The following is a 22,675-nucleotide window of genomic DNA, read 5'->3' on the forward strand; positions in this document are numbered from 1 at the left end:
TGATAAGCAAAAGAGCAATTCTCCCTCTGAACCATGAGAGGTACAGTGATGTGAGCTCTTCCAAAATGCATTATCCATTCTCAGTAAGTACTTGGGTTATACCCCATGTCAAAACCTAAATCAGAATCTTTGCAGAGTTCATTGGGACTGCGCATAACCTCCAGCCCTGTCATGCGCTGTGTCACGAACAGAAGAGTGGCTCCAGCTACCGCCCAGTTATAAACGGTTCCCAACAAACCTGCTTAAATGACAGCGTGATCAAGGCATACTGTATCTTCATCTGGAGAGGTGGCTTATTCGGCCTCTGATGGTGTTCAGGAAAAGCAGCTGACATCTGAAAGGTTTTATCATGAAGCTGGAGAACATATTTTCTTTTCATATGTTCCATGTGCCCCAGAGGGAATAAAGCACAATCCAGTGGCTGTCAGCAAGTAAAAGGAAACTGAAGCTTTTATACTAAAGATGTCTAGACCATAAGAAATTTTATCTTTTGTTTGATTGTTTGTTTTTAAGTTACAAAGATTTTGCAGAGAAGCCCAGATTTCTGGCATTCAGATGCCAGATTCTTTATCACCCACACCCAGAACTCCCTGGAGAGCTCTTACTGTCAGTATCCACTCTCTCAAAACCTTTGAACTCTTTTCTAGGGCTGAGTTGAAATTACCAAGCTTTCCTAGTTCAGACTGTCAATACTTTATCTCAGGCTTTTGCTGCTGTTCTGAAGAAAGGAGCTACAGGCAGTTTTATCTAAATAAATCAAGACACTTTGTCTTTTTTTTTTTTTTTTTTTTTTTTCCCAGCTGTTGTAATAACTTTTTTCCTATATGCAGAAGCAATACTCAGCAGTTTCAGCACCAGATGTGCTAGAATGTGCTAAAAGATTTGTTGAATGTTTTGTCTTATAGAGGCTGTAGCACACGCTTGCTCGTGTATATCTTTAAAAATGATCACAGTAGGGTGTTACAGAGTTGAAAAGCAGGAGGAAAAAACAATGTTAAATCTAGACAATGACTTTCCTGAGCAAAATCCTTGAAAATCCATTGCTGTCCACTGCAGATTTTAGAAAAGTTAAAGTCCCTTGAACAAAGTGCTGCTTCACATGATGACAACAGCTGATTCATTTTCACATTGTGTTTGACTCAGAGTGAACAAGCCAAAGAAGCAGGAAAGGGTGACTGCAGCCTCGACCAGGTAACACCAAGAGACGTGACCCCAGTAATGCAGCAGGTTCACAGCTGCAATGTGAAGGCCACGGAGAGAGCTACCAGAGTATTAATATCCTGAGTATTAATATCTTACCTTCATCCAAATTGAATCTGGTTCCTTTCACCCATACCACCCAGAGGAAGAGCCCTTTGGTGAGTGTCCAGTGCATGTTGCTGTGGCTCTGGGAACAAGAAAAGCCAAAATGCTAATGGACATGCTGTCCAAGCTGGCATGTCCCCTCCAACGACAGACAGAGCTTGGCTGATTCGGAGCCAGACGTTCTCAAGCCCAGATGGCTCCTCTGGGGCTGGAGTGCATGAGGGTATTTTCCTGAGAGAAAGGACAGCAGCTAATTGTGCAAGAATTGCATCTAAATATGCTTCACAAATTTCCTTACAGAGAAAAAAATAATAAATAAATAAATACAGCTACTCAGCTGCAGCAACAAGGAGCTGCCAGTGGTTGTTTGGAGTCCTTGTGCCTGTACAAGGGGCACGAAGGTGTGGAGCAAGTAGCCACAGCTGGTCTGGCCACCCCATGCATGTGCAACTAGGATGGAATAAAGGTAAGCCTCTGAAACCACCCCTTTAAAAGCACTCCTTTCTTCCCTCCGTTATGAGCACTTTCTGTGATGGAAGCGGTGATTTATTTCTCAGTAGGTTGCCATTGTTTCTTTTAAAAACTGTGGCCCAGGTGGATTTGTTCATGGTTTTTGTCCCTCCATCCCTAGAGGCAAAACAGCTCTGCTGTTTCAGAGACAATTTTTGCAGTCCCTTTAGTTCTATGAAATGCAGGTCTTGTGTCTTTGAGACCAACACGTAATTGAAGAGTAGCAGTTTGTATTTCTTAGCTTATATATAAAAGTGGCTATTACAAGTAGCAGTTAACCTTTCACTGCTCACCTCAGCTTCTCACTCAGATAAGCAACAAATATCTACAAGGCAAACCCCCGATAAAGAGCTTTCTCTTTACATACAAATTTTATTCCACATTAGAAGCAGCAGCTCTTCGGGCCCATGGCCTTGGTGGTTCTGGGAAATGATTAATCCAAGACAAACACAAGTAGAAACACATCTGCCATAACTTCCTTGTTGATGTCATTTGCCATAACATCAACATAGCTGGATCCTTCTGCCCCGAGTTTCTAGACTGTAGCATTAGAAAAGCACCTCACAAGGACTGCAGGCTGGGTTTAAGTAGAAGACACCACACTTACATCTCATTGGGACGTATTTACATTGAATAAGGTCACCCAAAATGTTTAAATGTATGTACTGGATGGCATTTGAGGGCTCAGGACTCCAGTCCTGGTGGAACGAGTAACATTAATGCACGTCTCACAAAGCACCATCGGACTCAGGTCGCTGTCTGGAAGGCGGGTGTTGATCTGGCTCCTCCCAGCCTGCTGAGGTAAAGGAGTGCTTGTAGGGTACGGCGGTGCTTGCACAGTCTTGCCCTGGCTTGGGGGCAGGAATGCCAGCAGCTCTGGGACAGGGAGCCCCAGGTTGCAGCCATGCTTCAGGCAGGATCTGCCACCTCCCACAGACAGGCCCGGGGGCTGCTCCCTGCGGGCTCCGGGCTCCTGCAGGCCTCTGTGGAGGCTGAGCGGGGAGAAACAGAGGGAAATGGATGGGAACGGCTTCACGCAGACACAGACCTGTGTCACCCAACGAAGAGGTGCTGTACGTGCTTGCTCGGCACATCTGCACAAACCCCACGGAGACAGGAACTGCCCCCAGCTGAGTAACACACCCAAAGTGTGTGTGTATGGGAAGTCCTGGACACTGGTGTGCTCTCTGGGCTTACTGCTACGTGAATCTGGGGCTCTGGCAGAGAAAATGCAAGGGGGAAATGAGGGAGAGTTAAATTCAGGAGAAGCTTAGGCACCACACAGCATCCACAACATGAAAAACTAATTTACCCTTAGAGAGTAGTTTCGTAGGGTCTGAAAAATTGTTTCCAAATGGGTGGAGTCAAAAAACAAACAAACAACAACAACAAAAAACCAACAATGCCCAAACAACACAATCCAGTGCTCTTTCCAGCATCACTAACCTTGTATTTATTTGCTGTCTGAAGATAGAAGGGGACAGAGCTGGTCAGCAACACTTTTGGGAGCTGTCAGTTGTTCCCCTAGTCAAAGTACAATAAGGGCTGATTTACCTCACAGGAATTACTTGTATTGCTTCCTTCTTATCAGTGGATGGCATGTTAGCAGACATTTAGAAAAAATATATCTTCATTGCAGAGTAATGATATCAAATTGCCACTGTTCAGGTGTCACACTAAGGTCCCAAAACCTACATGTGACAGCATCCTGAAATCATCATTCTTCCTTTCTCCACCTCCCCCAGGATGTTTCATGAATCAGCTTATCCTTACTTACTTATCCCCACCACCGTTTTTTCTCCCACCCTGGGGAGTAATCTTTCCCAGGGCCTGTTCAGGCAAAAAAAAAAAAAAAAGACAAAAAAAAAAAAAAAGACAAAAAAAGGCAAGCGTATAAGTGCATGTTGTGTAGAAATTCAACCCCCAGCCACTCGTTTAATAGCAGCGTCTTCCTTGTGCTGCATTCCTGTTACCTAACCACACCTCTCCTGCCCCTCGAGGATCTTACAAAACTGGGAACCTGCTGAACGGGTTCACTTCAGCCTTTCCTTGCCCACAGGCACTGAGGCACTGACGCTGCCCTCCTGTACTTGCCCCGATTCAGCGATTCAGTTTTCCCACTTCTCCCCAGACTCCTCATTCTTCCTGACCCTGACATTTATTTCTCACCGTGCACCAAGCAGAGACCACGACAATTTGTGAACATGTTTTGGATGAGGTTCTCCTTCCAGGCAACTTGTTTTGCTTCTGGAGCACTCACAACTCACCCCGCAGCAGCCCCGTGACCCCGGTTATGAGTCACTTGATAATGAACCTGTACAAACCACTGCACACGTGCTGCCCCAAGAGCACCCTAGTGGCACGGACTGTTCACAACCATTGCAAATGCAACGCTGGATTCCTTATGAAGTTCACAGTGATGGTTGCTTCATTTTTTAGACTGTATCTTATGAAACATAGAATAGATGCTTTTTATTATTTTTTTTTTTTTAATTGCCAACCTTCAACTGTTGGCTTCGGTTGTGTTCAGCTATCACAGGAACAGGTGGAATTAGGCTCCAGCAGACCCGGCCTTCCCTTACTTAAAACAAAACAATTGCATTCAGTGTATGGGAGGTAGATTTAATAGAATTGAAATCCTGAAACAGAGAAGTATATTGGGCAGTGCTGAGAACACAATGTGCAAGTAATATTGCATGGTTATGTTCAGCATAGAGTATGCACAGTGAATTGTGAGCCTACTTCAGAGATGCAGCAAGTCGGAGATGTTCAGCAACTACCACGGGACAGCAGAGAGCTGGCAGGCTTCCTCTTGAGATTTGTCCTCCTTCTGCCAGCTTCGCCAGGCTCACTCCAACAATAAATCACTCGAGAAAACCCCAAAACCAACAAAAAACAGTGAGAGAAAAAGGGTTAATAAAAATTTAAACAAGTCATCTTCTGCTGATGAGTGAGCACAGCCATCAACAGAGCCACTCAGCACAGACTTCGGTGCTTCGTGTTTTAGCAGTGGGATGCTCTTGGAACAAAGTCTTCATTTGCCTTGACAGTCAAGTTCTCCATGTGAATTTGGCCCTACCATCTTGAAAGACTGCATTCTAATTGCACTGAGGACTGTAACTCTGTTGATCAAAGCAGGAAGCATGGATATGAAGGAATTTCCACTTCACTGGCTGAAACTCAGTGCTCCATCGCACTGCCCACAGCCCTAACCGCTTGCCCTGTTAGAGCCCCAACCTGCAAACCTGGACACGCATGCCTAGCTGCAGATGAATAGGCTCATTGAGCTCCCCATGGCTGCCTACAGGCAAAAGTCACTCACAAAACTGTTTGCAGGATTTAAGCCAAAATGCAAAACTCGTTTCTTGGCTTGGCATCACCACAGTGAGTTCTTCATGCAGACACATCACATTTCCAGTGAGCTACGGAGGAAAGAGTCAAGTGGGTAAAGCAAACTGTTACGGTAACGACAACTTGGAGCAAAACAAAAGATGTTTTCAGCTAAACCTCTTCCAGAGAAGCCAGCTTACCCCAGAAGTTTGGGCTGTGAGCTGTGGGCACACAGGCAAATGAGATTTCCTTCGCTCATTGACTGCACAGGGAGCGAGAGCGCTGAGCTTGTGCCACGCGTGGTGTGGGAAGGGATAGATCCAGATCCGGTACAGGTCTGGAGGCTGGATGGGGACAGTACAGGATTGCAGAAGGGAACTGAAACGGTCAGAAAGTCACACCAGAGAGAGCCTGGCTTCCACTGAGTGTTGCTTGGAGGCGCCTACTAACTGCAGCACACCCTGTAACCAGCTGCACAGGCTCAGAGCACGCCGAGGAGCCGGGCCGGGCATTGCTCTGGCTTGCCCCAGCCGTACGCGTCCTCATTTCATGCATTCCTTGCATTTAGCCCTGCTTTTTAGCCCACACAGCAAAACCTTCCAGGAAGCCACTTCAGCTCCTCAGGTAACACTGGGAAGAACGTTTCAGGACCACGTGAAAGGCCCTCCTTTGGCAGAGGGCTGCAGCAACTGCAGCTTGTGTACACTGCTGGAATGGCACCCCTCTCTTAAGCATATTTATTAAGACCAAAAAATCCCTGAATGACAGTTGTGTATAATTGCATATGCTTGCATACTTGGTTACATGAATACTGAATTGTGCACAGCCCTTAGCCCCCAGCTCCTCCTCCTCCAGCTCCCTTTTCTTCAGAGCTGCTTGTCATGCCCGGGGGCAGAGTAACTCAGAAAGCAAGCAAAGCCTCTGATCAACCCAAACACCGTGCCCTGGAATCAAGAATCAAGTAAGAAAGAAGCAGGCTTCTAAAAAGCTGGGCATGTACCTGTACGTTTTCAAATGGAGTTTCAACAGCAGCAGGAGTGGCAGTGGTTTTATTGTGTGTTATTGTATAGCCATGTTTATTGTATTCACGTTTTATTGTGTAGCCATGCACCGACCTCACGTTCATGCCAGGTGTAGCTTGTAAGACTTGCAGACCGAATTACAACACCACTAACAAAGTGGAGCCCTGACAATGCACAACGTGTGACTTCCAGAAGTTCTGCAGGAGTTCTGTAGGTTTTATGTGCATCAGGAGAGCTAATGGCTGCAATGAATATGTACACAAATTCACACAGTGGTAGCATGTTGTGGACACCAAAGATCATGATAAACCTTATGATAAAGCCAGAACGACCATATGCATATCTCAATGGCTACATCCCCAACAAAGCACAGATGTCAGCCATTGAGGTTCAGCTGGGGGTCAGGTTGGAAGAGGTTTGGACCTTGAGCATTTTTCTGTTATTTAGGTTTTCCACAGCTTTTCACTCTGGGTCTCTATGTATGCCACAAAGTTCATCCTTACAGAAAGAGAGGTAAAACATTTCCTAAGTGTCTTAAACCTTCACATGCACAGGTTTAAGGGAAAACGTGGCAGGGATCTTTACTCAGAAGCCATGATGACAGGTGAGGGTGGGGGCCTGTAGAAGCTGAAATAACTCTGATTCAACTCCTCAAATTCTCTGCTTCTGCCCTCAGATGATTATAAGGAACTGCGAAATGCACCATTTCCTCCCACTCATTTACCTCTTCTAAATGTCACCCATCTCGCAGCAGATGTATTTCTCCTTTCCTCCTCCATTTTTGTTTGCCCTCAATTCCATCCTAACCCCATCTCGCTGTCTTTTTTCCCCTTAAAGCTCTGTCTTTCCCTTAACGCTCTCCTTTCCCCTCATAGCACACTCCTTAATGTCTGTGTGGGTGCGTGCACATATATGTAATGCTTGAGCTTTTTGCCTCTCTAAACTTATGGCATATTTTATTTTCACCTCTATGCTCACTTCCTCAGCCCATCTCCTGACACATCCCTTAGGACTATGCCCAAACCAGCTTATTTCTCATACTCTTTGGAATCATTTCTGAAGTCTGATTTCAGATGCACCAAACGCTGGATCCTTTTCCTCCTCACTGTCCTGAAAATCATTATTCCCAGGGAATAAGGATTTTCCCTGTTCCTGAATTCCCTCTTTTTAACCCTCTCGGTGCCCTTCAGATGCCTCCCCCCCCTCAGGCCTTTTAGGTGTGGGTACCCCGAGCAGTCTCTAACAAACTCGTGTCACAAAGGTGTGCTCCCATCATCCAGATTTGTCTCCTCCTGCACAAAGGTGTTACACATCTTCTTTTCTCTCTCCTTACCTAGCCATCGGATGAATCTCCATTTGGCTTAATTGGATGTTTCCTCCTCCATTTTCCTTATTCTGCTCATTTTTCCCTCCTTTGTGCTTGCTGCCACCACCCCAACCATCCCTGATGCCCATTCCCTTCCACCCAGACTTCTCTCCAGGCCCTGATTTAGGCTAGTCAGATCTTGCACGTCTTTTCTGCTGAACATACAAGATTTAATCTTCTTAGAGCTCCTGCCCATCTTCCATCTCATTGCACCTGCACAAAGAAAATTGTCTTGTTGACACCATGAGAGCAGCTGCCCTCCGGACTTGCCAAGCATATCACATCCTCATTCTTCTGACTCTCGTCTTCCCCCCTGCTCTGCTGGTGTCATCATACTTAACACAGTGTTGTTTTCAGCTCCAACATACTCCACAAGCTTAATTTTGCCCTTTTTGTAGTTCTAAGAGATCAGCTTTGGTGTAGCTGACCTGCTAGGCCTTCATGATCCTCTCCGAGTTTTAATACCAACTCTATGTCTTCCATGCTGCCCCTCAAGTTTGCAAGTTTCCTTCATCGCCCTCCCAAAGCCATTTCACTGTTTAAGAACTTTCCTTTACTGAGATACTTACAGCATAATCCTGTGCAGATTGCACACATTGTCTTTATTTCTTATCACAGAGTGCTACTGTGCCTTGAATTTAGAAGCATCAAGTTTGGCCTGAAGGTGTATTTTCCACCCAAATGTCAAATAATCACAGAATCACAGCATGGCTGAGGCTGGCAGGGCCCTCTGGAGGCCAGCTGCTCCAACCCCTGCCCAAGCAGGGACACTCATAGCAGGCTGCCCAGGAAAGTCCAGGTGACTTCTGAAGGTCTCCAAGGAGGAGACCCCACAGCCTCTGTGGGCAGCCTGTGCCAGTGCTCAGTCACCCACACAGCGCAGAAGTGCTCTGGTGTTCAGGCTGAGCCTCCTGTGTTCCTGTTTGTGCCCATTGCCTCTTGTCCTGGCACTGGGCACCACTGAAAAGAGCCTGGCTCCATCCTCTTTGTCCCCTCCCTTCATGTCATATGGAAGCTGAGGAAGAGCAGACCAACACCACACTGAAGTTAAATCAGCCCACACTTACAGCCTAGCCAAAAGAGAAACAAAATCAAACCAAAAGGAATTGCTTTGGGAAAAGTATGCAGCTTTTGATCAGCTGCCTTCCTACCTAGGATTCATGTGTGACTCCTCAGCCCACAAGCTCCTATAAGGCTTAATAAATTCATTTTTAGGTAATCTGATGTCATGGAAAAAGAAAAAAAAAAATCAAAGCACCATGAAGCACCAGGACGATTGTGTCCAGTATTTACACTTTGCATTTAAACTGTGTTAAGGACTAGGTTCTCTCTGCCCTCTCCAGTTTAGAGAAATAACATTTGGAAATAATAATACAAAAAATAAATGCTGTTAGGACAGTGTCAGTTTTTTATTTGGCTTCTTTCATTTGTCTGTTGATTTGATGTTATATTGGTGCAAATATAGAGCACTTTGTGCACATGACCGAAACATAAAACCCCCAAAAAGTCTGAATCCTGCTCCCTAAGCAGCTCTGTCCCAGTGACCCCATGGCAGAACCGATCCCATGTGGGATTGTTTCCTTATAGCAAAGTCAGCAAAGTAAGATTGGAGCAGAAGAAAGCTCTTGTACTTTTGGGTTTGCTTCGTTATCACCCTTCACATCAGGTATCACACCTGCCCAAACAAGAGCTCCTAACCTGGCCAGCACGTACCAGGAGCCACAAGCAACCCACCAGATGGCTGAAAAGGAAACACAGATGCAGGTGCCAGATTCAGGCAAAATGAAAACCAGAACAGCAAATTCTCAAGTAACTAAAATCCAGACAACAAGGCTACTGGAAAGAAACGCACTCCCCTCAAGCGGATTAGAAGAAAAAGCTGAGTGGGGAGCAGGTTGGGAGCATCCCTGCAACCAGCAGCGCTGGGGCAGGGGCACCTCCTGGTGGAGGCGGGGTGCAGGCCTAAAATCCACGGGTTGCCTCTGCACGTTATTCTCAAGGGAAATATTCTGTGGTACAATTTCATCAGTTTCAAATAATTTGCTGCATATAAAGCCAGCTTACATTCATAATTGCTTAATGTTACTTGTTCAAACTATTCTGAGAAGCTAAAAGTGGAAAAAAAAACCCTTCAGCTAACACTGAAAATTACCTCTGAAGTTATTCTCTGGCCAATTCACCCACTTCCCCGTCAGCTACCGCCCAACACAGGCACACTTCTCTGCAACCTGTGCTTGCTCACTGTCAGTCGTGTCAGAACATTTTCAAAAGGCCAAGTATGAAATTGGGATACTGAGTAGTGGCAACACAGATTTTAATTTTAAAGCAAATTCTTTTAAGAGGTACTTATATATATGACCATATTTTGATTCAACTACTTCTGTACTGAAATCCGGAGTTCTTTATTCTATTCCCCCTCTAAGTACAAGTCAACAGAAAAATAACAAAAAGCCTTTCTGTCTGGGCTGTTATACCTTGGGATAACTCTGACAGGTTTGTAAGCTTTTCCCAACCCAGCTGAGCTGCCAAACTAGGCTGGGAGGCACACGGCCGTGTCCACAGCATGCTGTATGAGCCAGGGCTTACCTCTGCTTAGCCCTCATTTCTCTTGAAGGTCAGCAACAGAAATACCTGCAGACTGCAAACACTAAAAGCCAACTTTAAATTGCTTTGTCCCAGATACCAGTGTCACAGCCGTCTTTTCACATGGCTATTCCCTTGCTGCAATGACCGGAACTGCTGTGTCACTGGACTGTCCCACTGCCTCGCATGAAGCAGGCACACACCAGCCAGGAGACGAGTAACTTTTGATTCCTTGATTCCAAGATTCCTTGGCCTGCCCAGAACTGGCCAAGGAATCCCAAGGGTGCCCACAGAGCTTCAATAACCTTAACGCTGCCATCTCCCTTTCCTCACCATTATCTTCTCAGTCCTCAGGTTGACTGAAGAGCAGATGCTCTGAGACATTGCCCAGCTCCTCCTTCACAACCCAAAACCCTGCTAGACTTTGATTAAAGTAGCTCTGCTTGCTCCACAGCCCTCCAAACAACACAGGGGGAGCCACTTGTCACCAGCACCACAATCTGACCAGGAACGTGAACAGCACAGTGAAACAGATAAAACACATTGATGTGTTAAGTGACCTAGAAGTAAACCATCAGTGATAACGTTACTCTTAAAAACAGGGAATTTGCACTAATTATATAGCACATCACCACTTCATACCAAGTGCTATGTGGCACAGTAGGGATCACAGCTTCAAACAGATGTTTTAATGTTCAGATCCAAGTATACAGGCATTCAGGCATCAGAACACCGCGTGAAGGCAGTACGACCTCCAGCTAAAAGCAACTACTCCAGCAGCATGCAGTTACCATTGCCTGGACATTATGTCCCACTTCATCTGCACCAGTTCTTTTAGAAATTCGCCCCCAGAGAAACCCAATCCAAGATTTCAACACACAAAACCCAGAGGTAAACCTTTCAGGTTTTTCATTGTTTTGCACAGTTGCCAAGTCAGAAACTTGTTTAAGAAAAATTGCATGCAAATGCAGACTCTCCTAGCAAACAAAAAGAAATAAAAATGGTTTTAAGACTTAAACTGAAGAGTGCTTTTGGGGTGGGTGGGGCGTGGGGGAACAAAGACTATTCCGTGACTGATTTCAATACTTATGGAGAAATTTTTTGGTCTAGAACTGGATGTCAGTGATAATTTGCAAAGTCCAGTGTAACATTCTAAGCCTCTCTGGTTCAATTTCAATTAAACCACAGCAAAGAAAGGGCTTTTTTTTTTTTTTTTTTTTTTTTTTTTTTTTTTTTTTGAAGTTGTTAGCCTGGATAACTTTTCAAAGTTACACGGTAGAACTATCCAGCATGCAGCACCCAACCCTAAGCCTATCTCTACCACCCACAATTGTTAGGACACTGGGCAGGCCCTGCCTTACACTTAGAACTGTCAGTTTAAGCGTAATAAAATAGGTAAAAATATAAAATTCAGATGAATGTGAGCGCACAACAGTGAGTTGCAAAATAGACCTGTCAAAGGATAGAAAAAACAACAGAGGACAATTTCCATTTCATATTGCTAAAGCAAAGCTGAGGAGTTCCTGCGATGGACTCAATCTGGAATATGATACAGAATCACAGAATCATTTATGTTGGAAAAGACATTTCAGATCATCAAGCCCAACTTGATGTTAACTTAGTACTAAAGCACTTCCCTAAGCACCACATCTACATAGCTTTTAAATGCCTCCAGGGATGGTGACTCAACCACTTCCCTGGGCAGCCTGCTCTAATGCCTCACAACCTTCTCAGTCAAGAAATTTTTCCTAAAACCCACCCTAAACCTCCCCTGGTGCAACTGGAGGTCATATCCTCTTGTCTTACAGCTTCCTGCTCAGGAGAACAGACTGATCCCCACCTCACTACAGCCTCCTCTGAAGTAACTGCAGAGCGCGATAACGTCTCCCGTGATCCTCCTCATCTCCAGCCCAAACACCCCCAGCTCCCCCAGCTGCTCCTCACAGGACTCGTGCTCCAGGCCCTTCACCAGCTTTGTTGCCCTTCTCTGGACATGCACCAGCACCTCAATGTCCTTCTTGCAGTGAGGGGCCCAAAGCTGAGCACAGGACTCGAGGTGTGCCCTCACCAGAGGGACAGGGGGACAATCACTGCCCTGGTCCTGCTGCCCACACTATTCCTGATACCAGCCAGGATGCCGTTGGCCTTCTTGGCCACCTGAGCACACTGCTGGCTCATGTTATTGACAAACACCCCCAGGTCCTTTTCTGCCAGGCAGCTTCCCAGCCACTCTTCCCAATAATATAAATCTCTTCCTCCTAATATAAATCCATGCAAATTTACAGAATATGAACCTAGTTGTACAAATATGAACATAGATGTACCATAATTAAACATGACCAAGATGGCCTGTACACACTACACACAGATTTTTGTCAACCATTGCTCTAAGTGAAATTCTAATATGAAAAGTATATTATCTACAATCTATAGTTTTACATTTTCCTGAGATAGAAAAAGGCGTAAACGTTCCTTAAAAAGTATACATTTAAATTTGGAAGTCTTACTTAACAGCTATTTCAAAAAAGTTAGTGATTTGGACTGTCCAGTGGTAATGACAGCCTGTCATGCAAAACTGTAAAAGATCTGAGACAGCCAAAGCTGAAGCTTCACTGCACGTGAAGGGGAACAAAGTTCAGGCTGACTTTACTCTTCCAGCTGCAAGACACTCCATTTTTCTCAACTGTTTATACAGAAGGCAGCCAGTTGACAGAGGTTAGCTCAAATGGCATATAAGATTGATTTTTTTTAAATGGACAATTGTAGAACGATATCCAGGGGAAGCTAAATATTTATAGCACGCTCAATTCTTCAAAAAAGCTCCTGAGCTAGGCAGGCTGTACCAAATGCACAGTGATTATTCCATAATCAAAAACAGTACCTGCAAGTTACACACCTTTCGGGAAGTGGTAACGGGGTAGCTATCTGGGGCCTCTCTGCTAAAGGCGAGTTAATGCCTGAAGTTACAAGTAGCAAATCAGACCTAATGTTTCCATGGCTAAAGTTTAGATTAATAGATAGTTTCACTAGCTAAAATAACCATTTTTCCTCTGAAGATGCTTCTTCACTTATCTGGCATTACTGCCAGCCAGAGCTTTGAGTAGTTACTTAAAATAAAGTCCTGAGGGTCACTATATGTGCTCAAGTACAAAAGTTACAAGCTAAGCCAGACCTCCATCCTTCTTAGGCTTCACTTAGGCTTCCTTCTGAGTAGTCTTTTTTTTTTTTCCCCCCTAAGAGTAAAAACATCCATACTGAGATTTTGACTTTCTTTAATTTAAAGATTCTATTACAGAAAAGTTTAAGTAAGGAATCCTTATAAGGATTAACTCTTGACATAATATATTGCCAAGATACAGTGTAGCTGCAAGGGCTCTACGTGAACCTTCATATAAGTTGCTTTTTACATACACAGTCGCTGAACAACAAAAATGGTATTCACCATTGTGAGAGAAGACAGTGGTATTTAAACAGTCCTTTTACCAGTGTGTTCTGGTTTTCCCCAAATTAGAAATACGCTGCACTGAAGTTGTAAAACTACTATACAGAAAGTTGACAGAGATGAATCTTCTATTGATTGCAACTGATCAAATGTTAAAATGAAAACTAAGGAGTGTTGAATATGTAGAATGGTTTCTCTTTTACTGGCAGGTCAAATATACTAGAAACTTACAAATATTTTTGATAATCTAATTCCAGATGAATTCAAAACACTGAAGTAACATACACAGGCTAAGAGAATTCAATATTGTTCCAAGGCACTTACTGAATCTCCATGACTAGATGAAAACCAGAACAAATTAGGTCTGACAATTAAACAGTATATAATATAAAAATAACCTTTTGCTTACAATTTACAAAATGTATTACAATCTTTATCTCTGCTAACCTGCAACTCTGGATGTGTGTGTCCAGCAATTTTTGTAAAAAACAAACAAAACCAAAAAAACTATTTTCTAAAACTTCAGGGCAAATAATTTACAAATAAGGTACACAAAAATTTAGATCATGCAGAGATTTCTTACATCTTCTGTTAATATTTTATGATTGAAACTTTATCAAATTATATACTTACTTGCCCTGTACATATACAAAATAATGCATACATGGTAATCAAACGTTAGCAAAAAGTAGTCCATAAACACAATCTGTCAAAAGTATTACTATATTAACATATGTCTACAAGCAGCGTGTAACAGGGTTAAAAGACATTAAGGCAATAATACTTGAAGTTACAAAATAAATCATATGTAATACTTTCTCCTAAGTGTAATAAGGCAGGTAGATGGCCCCAGCAAAAAGTTAAGTTGTAATACTGGAATCCACTGTTGTGAACGATGTTTAAGGTTTTGCGTGGGATGTACTGTAAAAGTGTACCATTTGGTAGTTAGATCTACACTGCTCTGTGTTAGTTGCCCCTCAAAGAAGTGGAATACTGTTTTTCTAGTTCTCAGTGGCACTTGAGTTTTCCAGTATAATTTATTGATAGTATGTCCATTGGTTCTTGGATCATGTCCATTCTGAAGGTGGCTCTCTTGGTCCTCTAGGCTTTCCACAACGGTTTCCAAAACCTAAAGAAACACATATATTAAATATTTCTGTCCACCCAGACAACAAAACCTCACAAATACTGACGGGGCATGTCACTGTAAGACATGCTCCAGCTCTTACATAAAAGGTTTACCCTCAAGGCTAAAAACTTAGCTTGTGGGTATTAAGAGTTCTAAAGGCACTATGGCCATAAGAAATAAAAACACAAAAAGATGTATATAATTATATTTCACTAGTTAAACCTCACTTGGGAGGTACATTTCAGAAGATACAGTATTACAGCCTTTGTTATTTTTTCCCCTCCTGTGTACTTAAGTAGTTTTTCCCAGATATTATTTCTGAAAGTTTTGAATGCTCTACAGAAGTTCTATCCTAGTTGACTAATTCTCTAGGTCCTAAAAATCTTTTTTTTTTTTTTTTTTTTTTTTTTTTTTTAAATAAAAGCCTAAATTCCTCATTCTGAGTAAAACAGTCAATGATGCTGAAGAAACAAGGCAGGCTTATTTGTCTGGGTTTTTCTGGTCAGTAAGTTGAAAGGAAGGTACTAGTAGCAGCTATCCAAACTAATATTGTTAGTGAATCTTGTGTTTAAAATATCAGGTGATTAGTTTTGAATGAATTGTAATTACCCATATCTGTTATTTCTGTAGGAAATTCTGAGATTTGACCTCTTGTATCAGCGGAACCAGAAAAAGAAATCTGAGGTAAAGTATCAGTTGGTGTTTTGTTGCTTATTTCAGGACGACCTGGAAAACACACACACAAATATATACACTTCTTAATGTATCATTCTTCTAGTCAGCACTTCATGAAAGCTATTTTTAATAACATCTTAGTCTAAAATACAACTTACATCAAATACTGTTTATAAAAATCAAGATTAAGCAGCACATTTTTCTCATTTCTTAAAAATGCACTTCAAAATTGTTTGATGCAGATGTTCAGCAATTCCAGTGACACACTGCTGTTTACCAAACATAGAACTTCTTTCTAAACAAGTTTGAAAGCATATTTTAAATTACAAGACTTCACAGTACCATTTAATGCATCAATATAAATGTATTTGTCCATATTCCTTCTAAACTAAAGGTGCTTAAGAGTACAGGTTAAGTGACTATACACTACGTTACTTGCATAACCTCCAATGAGCAAATCTGTAATACTTTTGAAAGTGATTTCATTAAAAAATAACTATCTAATAACTAAGTTAAAATAACTAAGCATTTAACACGTGGGTTGAAGTGGAGTCTTCTAGCCCATTCAAGTATATACATACATAAGATACATGGCAGATAAAGTAAGATTACAGCTGAAGCAGTTTGCTTAATCAGGTTGCTGCAAAATTAAACATGAATTGATAGACTGCCCCCTTACCAAAGCCTTTTCAAAAGATATATTTAATGTTTTGGTAAATATGCACAACACATACATACTCCCCCACAAATCCTCACCACTGAACTTTGTTTTGTAATGACAGGAATAAACACAGAATAAATTAATGAACATAACACAGGAAGGATTTAATTAGGGCAAAAAATATTTTTATTGTAATGTAGATGAAAATTCAGCGATTTTGGTATGCTAGAATAAGTTTTACATTTGACTTACAACTTGCTTCCTCAGAAAACATTAAAAACTTTAGAAATAGCCCTTTCAGAAACAACCGTGTTCTGAAAATATGTCTAAAATATTTTGAGCTGAAGCCAAGTTCAGAAAAAAAATAGTTCAGTAGAATATAGGTATTTTGAAATAAGAGCTTGGTTTATTGCAAGACTGCTATCATTTTTAGAAGTTTGAACATTAAATTATAGCATCCTGGTTTGGAAATAGTTTTTTGAAGTAATCCTATTTTTTTCCCCAAAGTTAGATCACGAAATACTTGAATTTCCAGAAGAAAAAGGTCCTCTGTTATTTTCCAATCTTCTAATAGAAATACTCCCAGCACACTATCAGTTCAAGTACCTAGGTTACTCAAACTTTTACTCTTATGGGATTACTTGACAAACTGATAAGTGGAAAAAACATTATTTTTCATATTAAAACAACAACAACAAAAAAAACTCTTTTCCATCACTTACCAGGTAGTACAGGTGAAGTAGTTTTCAAACCCTGTTAATGAGAAATATTTAAAATAGTAAAATATTTTCAAACTACTGAAAGAACATCAGAAATTTAAGATGATGGAATTAAGTCTTCAAGAAATAGAAAATGTGGGAATACCTACTTCCTCCTACATTTATGACTTACTATAGCGCTGAAAATGTTATGCTAGTTTATATATACTTCACTATCAGAGTTTTACATAATTTCATAAGAAGTTGAAATTGTCACATTACGGACTTTTTGCAGAATCAGGTAGTTTACTTCTTGTACGAAATGTACAGTTCCCAAAAATTCACATCTACCATTTTTGACAACATTTTAGTGTGTAAAGGTGGCTGTGAAGTGTTTGGGCATGCATGAAAAAATGCATGAATGTGAAGAGAATATACACGTTTTTGAAATTTTACCAGGTGTTTAAGCTGGATGACTTGGAGCAACTAGTAGACTGAGGTGAAAAGTGACATTTAATGTGCAGGAAAAGCATTATTTAAAAATAAATGTAAATATAGTGAAAAACATTTTTCAGACAGTGGAACATGTTGTCCACAGAGGATACGAGATCTCTGTCTTTGGATGTTTTCAAGGCCCAACTGCATAAAGCCCTCGGCAGCCTGGTCTGACACCCTGCTTTGTGCAGGAAGTTGAACAAGAGACTGCAACTCCCTTGAACATTCATGTATCCTATGTTCCATTAGGGACAGGAGCAAGCTCTGTATAAATAGCAATACTTACATTACTAACATTGTAATTTAAGTTATATTAAGGATGACTTCTTAAAATATTCTTGGACATCAAAAAAAATATAGTTTTCTTGGAAAGTGAACATGCTCTTCACGCGTTGGTTCACCAGCTATCGCAGGACAACAATTAGGTAGGTAGCTGCAGATACTCAACAGCTCTAATTTTTCACAGCTGTATATTTTGTTTTCTATTGTGGCTCCCAACACAACTAGAAATGAATGATCAGTACAGACTTGTCTCCTTTACGTACCGTAGAGATTGTTTGTTCAGGGAGATGCTGATCACGCAATATGCTCCACTCAGACTGTGCAATCATAACTGGCTTCGGCAAGGGTGTGCCTAGGAAAAATTAAATCAAACTTATCATACTTGAGTTCTCTGCATGATGGGGCATCAGAACGCAGCCAGTAGAAGTGTGATATAAAAGCAACTTATTCTAATTAGAAGTTTGGACAAGCAGAAAAGAGTTTAAGATAAGAGAAGGCTCTACAATTTAAGTGCAAACAATGCAGTCCTGTGCTTTCACAGTGGGCTTCTACTTTCTACATTTGGGAGTTCCTAACTGAGAGAAGAATTAGCTACTTTTTCAATAATGTTTTCAGAATTTTGCTCTGCAACAATAGTAGATCTAAAAAAAAAAAAAAAAAAACGTATGCAAAGAAAACACACAAAACAGAACAGTCACACTCTGCTTTTGCTGAGTCAGCCTGTCAGACGCTGACATCAAGACAAAACACAACCATAACTGATGAGTTTCTAGTGATTCCAGCCCCATAGATTTTTTTAATGTGTTCTTACAGAAAAGAAGCAAATCCAAGAATTACGTATTTCCCTAACATAATATAATAACCAAAGAAAGAATCAATGACTCAGAACTATCTATGCTTGACAACACTGCTGAAAGTACCTGTATTACCCTCTTTAGCTAGAACTTCCTGAAAGTTTGAGAAAGCCAGTGACATTAAACAAAAACCTCGGTAAGTAACTACTTCACACCAGGGCTTTGTTGTTTTGTTTTCGGAAGATACCAAGCATCATCCTAATTTTTGACTTTACTGTTAATAAAGTATGTAAAACTTAAAGTAACTGGACTTGTTCACCAAATGCAGTACAGCATGACCTGTCATCATCTTTCCTTCCTCCCTCATCCCAAGATGAGCCCCATGTTTTCCTGTTCCCTATCCAGGAGTAGTAGGAATGTTGCTTAACATAGCTAGGGAATCCTCTAAATGGAAATACTACCTTATTCAGTATTTCAGATTGAAAGACAGGTACACTAAAATCAATATTGAAGTCTCCAATATACTTAACTATCACGTAACAGCATGCTTAGTCAGAAATGGAGAAATTATTTGTTTGTGTTCAAGCACTTGTGAAAGTTATCCATCAAGCTCAAATATGCCATTAAATATGCTAGGTTTCATTCAATTTTTTCTTAAAATTCAAATTTAACACCTCAAAATTAGCCAAAAGCCAGGGGCATTCAAATACCGAAATGCATTTTACATCTTATATCCACAACTATCACACAACATAAAAACTCACTCGGTTCACTTGCCAATATAAACGATTCTGGTGTTCTTTCTGGGAGCGGGGGAGAGGAATCTTCACTAGTATCGGCATCTAAATCAAATACAACATTTAGATAAGTTAAAAAAACACATTTTGAAGTTGGTTTTTTGATATATCAAAATCTCATATTGATATCATATGATATCACTCTAAACTGTGAAGCATTCAATAATACAGATCAACTTAGTGCAAGAAGAAATAGGTTCGAACTGAACACAAAAAGAAACAATAACAATTTAAGAAAAGTTAAGCTGTTCCTGTGAAATCAACAACATACCAGCAGCACAAAGGCTGTCCTGTTATTTCAGAATGTTTCTGATGTGCAGTTACATGAAAAATTATTGAGTGACATTTTTCCCCATTCTTTATCATATTTATGCACTATCACTTAAAAAATACACGTTTGCATGTTCTTGCAGCATCTACATAAAGAGATGTGTAGGGAAGAAGCACTTTCCTAACAGTGATAAATAATGATTGCCTGGGGAAAGAAGGAAAACAACAAGTATAGAAAGATACCTTATCATGCAGATCTTCCATGATCTATCTGAGGATGACTGCTTGGTATAAATGTTAAAGTAACTATGACAGCAACAGCAAAGCCCTTTACATATAGAACATTTTTAATGTGTCTCAGATTTGAAAACTGCAACTGCTTGTGCTCGTATTGTTTTGTGTGTATAAATAACATCACAATCTGTAGAAACAGATTGTTTTTCAAGTTGGAAATAGTTGACATTTCTGAGTACCTGACCTTTGACAAAAACTTAGTTCACAAAATATTTTCAGATCAGCCAACCGCATCTTGCATCATAGACTAGACCCAATTCCACCACAGAAAAAGTCACGTAGTTCTACACAGGTTCCTGAAGCAAGGCCATCACTGTAAGGAGTTTCTAGTGCAAGAGTCTGATCTAGTTAGAGGAGCACATGTGAACCTTTCAGAGCTCCACAGCCTTACCATGTGCTTTGTTGGACTTTGCATAGCCAGCTGCTGAGGCCTAATTTGTCTTTCCAGTTACAGCCTCCATCTGATTTAAGCATGCCAGCCCGACTGAAAACCAAAGCTGCACATCTTAGGACCCTTTTACCTTCAATATTGACATTATTTGCAGAAACAGTCATGCCCTATTTTGAGCAAACCTTCCTTGCTCAAAAATTCCCCCAAAAGAGTAAGATTTTTCAAAGCATTGCACAAGTCAGCAGTTTAAATAGTCACTAAAGCAGAACTTGGATTTTTACATGAACAACAATATTACTGTGTGTCCTCCTGGCCACATACAGGAAAAGAGGGCTAAATACGTACAATGGTATGAAAATGCAGGAGGCAAATAACAAGCAACTTCAAAGACTGATGCAGTTAAAAAAGTTACATCCACATTGCTAGGATCAGTGCATCAACCAGTCAGCATGAATTTCACATATACTGTACTTTGGCTACCTGAAACTGCCACTACTATAGACACTTCCATGAAATCATAGCAGTGAAGAATTAAAAAGTAAAATCCTAGCATGAGGGAAAAATACATGGCCACCAATAACACAGAAACCTGCAATTAACGATACAATCACACCTCATAATAGTGCTTTTGAAATGTTATCAAGGTCCCTAGTTGCAGTAACGTAACAGACATAGCTCACACACAAAATAAAAACTGAAGAGTTATGTCCCTTCTAAAGCTGCCATACTATACTGTTTAAATTTACATATAAAAAAAATCACACAGTATAGAAACTTACATTGTCCAGTCCTAGAGATGTAACCAGGTTAACAAATAGCACTTCCGAAACACAGTAAAACCTACCTTTGCCATCTTCAGAACATGTTAGAGCTGTTAAGTCTTGCCTAGCAATAGACATTGGCAACACTTTTCTGGCAGAAATGTTTTCAGTGTGAGTGGCAGCAGAAACTGTGGCACTTGCGGTTGAAACGTTAGATGCGCTTCTGCTCATGGCTCCTTCAAAGTTCATTTCATCTGTGTCAGAATCATCTGAATGAAGAGGATTAGTAAAACAGAGGGGTGCTCGAACAGAAAGAGCAGTGTGATCAATTTTATCACTGGAAGGAAGTTCAACTGCGGTGTTTGATACTAGAGAGAGAGTTTTAGCTCCATGACACAAGACGTCCGAAGACGTGTCTTCGGACACTGAAGAAGTACGCAGTGCATTTTCAGCCCCATGCAGCGACCACCTGGCGTGTCCCTTTTCTGTTAGAGGCAGGCGATCTGGTCGTGGTGGAGTATCAGAAACCTGCTGACTCCGCGGACTTTCCGGTGAAGGTATTAAGGCTGTGTTAGACTGGGGCACGCTGCATTCCACGCATGAGTTTTTAGAAGCATCCACAAACGTATCCCCTGAAAACTGCTCCTGTGACTTAAAGCTCTTATCAGTTATGGAGGATGACACAGGCTTCACTTTAATCGCATGTCCCCTGTTCAAGAGGGAGTTCCCATCAAAGCTCCGGGGCCCCTCCTGCAGAGGTACCTTCTTGATTTCAAAACTTAAGTTGCGCTCCAGCCTTTTCTCCACGCGTTCACTGGGTTCGTTCTTCCCTGAATGCTCTGTTGCCTTGTTGTAATTCTCATTGAGGTCTGTTGAATGCTCTGATGAAACCATGTGCAAAACTGGCTTTGGATGGTATCTGTCATTGTCCTGCCACACGGTAGTGACTGTTGGATAGGCTGACGGAGGAGATGGCGTTAAGATCGGTGGGACTGGCTGAGGCTCTGGAGGCTGCAAGATTTCTTCTTTAGCGTCTCCTTCTACAAGGCAACTGCAAAAAACAATGGTGTGAGTTTTCTGCATTTTGACAACGTTTTAGGTATCTATGTCTGCAGCAGTAATGCGTTGATACCAATACCAAACGCCAAGACGCACTTGCACTACACCAAGACAACAGTTATACAATATGACTAATGTGGCAGGCAAGAATTAAGCCAAGACACTTTAAGAAGTCTTTCAGAGTAACAGAAGCATGCATTCAGGACACAGATAATCCTCACTGATACTTTAAAGATTGCTCACATCCTTTCCCAGAAGCATTCTTTCAGAGAATGTCAGACAGGCCCTCTTGTGGCAGGATTCCAGTGTTCCTTGCTTTATTCTGAAGCAGCAGCTCAAAGGAATTCAACATACGGAATTCCATTTTCAAAAAAAAAGCCGTGAAAAAATTCTTTGAAAGACCTTACGTGAACCAGAACATACAGCCTGTCCAATACCAAACATCTTCCTTTATTTTTATCCACATGTCCAGGAGGTTTTGATGTTTGTGTATTTAGTAGTTTCTCCACAGATGTTAGGCTAATGATCCAGACCAAACTTAGTTGGCATGAGATACACACTTTATGCAAATGTTCACAGTATGATCCAAATTATAGTGCATATTAGCAAGATTATTAGCACTTATTGCAGCTCATCTTCAGCTTGTTAAAAGGAGAAGCTCCACAGGCACACAGACAATTTACTTTCAGCTTAGATACAGAATATTTGACTACAAACATTTTGCACAACTAAGGTCTAGTCCACAAACCAGAATTAAGCATTTTCCATTCAGAACCTTTAAAGTGTTTCATTTCATTATGCAGACTAGTAA

General features: G+C 41.3%; 1 protein-coding gene across 1 annotated transcript in view; it reads right to left on the minus strand.

Annotated features, from left to right (window-relative positions):
• Positions 1-13,371: 13,371 nt before the first annotated feature.
• PTPN12 (protein tyrosine phosphatase non-receptor type 12) overlaps positions 13,372-22,675 on the minus strand; it is a 76,669-nt gene continuing 67,365 nt past the window's right edge. Inside the window, 6 exon segments of the mRNA XM_032199771.1 lie at positions 13,372-14,687; positions 15,297-15,413; positions 16,746-16,776; positions 17,762-17,850; positions 19,057-19,134; positions 20,889-21,856. Of these exon segments, the coding sequence (XP_032055662.1) occupies positions 14,626-14,687; positions 15,297-15,413; positions 16,746-16,776; positions 17,762-17,850; positions 19,057-19,134; positions 20,889-21,856 (1,345 nt within the window). The 3' untranslated portion in view covers positions 13,372-14,625.

The sequence above is a fragment of the Aythya fuligula genome, chromosome 1 (genome assembly GCF_009819795.1).
Source record: "Aythya fuligula isolate bAytFul2 chromosome 1, bAytFul2.pri, whole genome shotgun sequence".
Classification (NCBI taxonomy): domain Eukaryota; kingdom Metazoa; phylum Chordata; class Aves; order Anseriformes; family Anatidae; genus Aythya; species Aythya fuligula.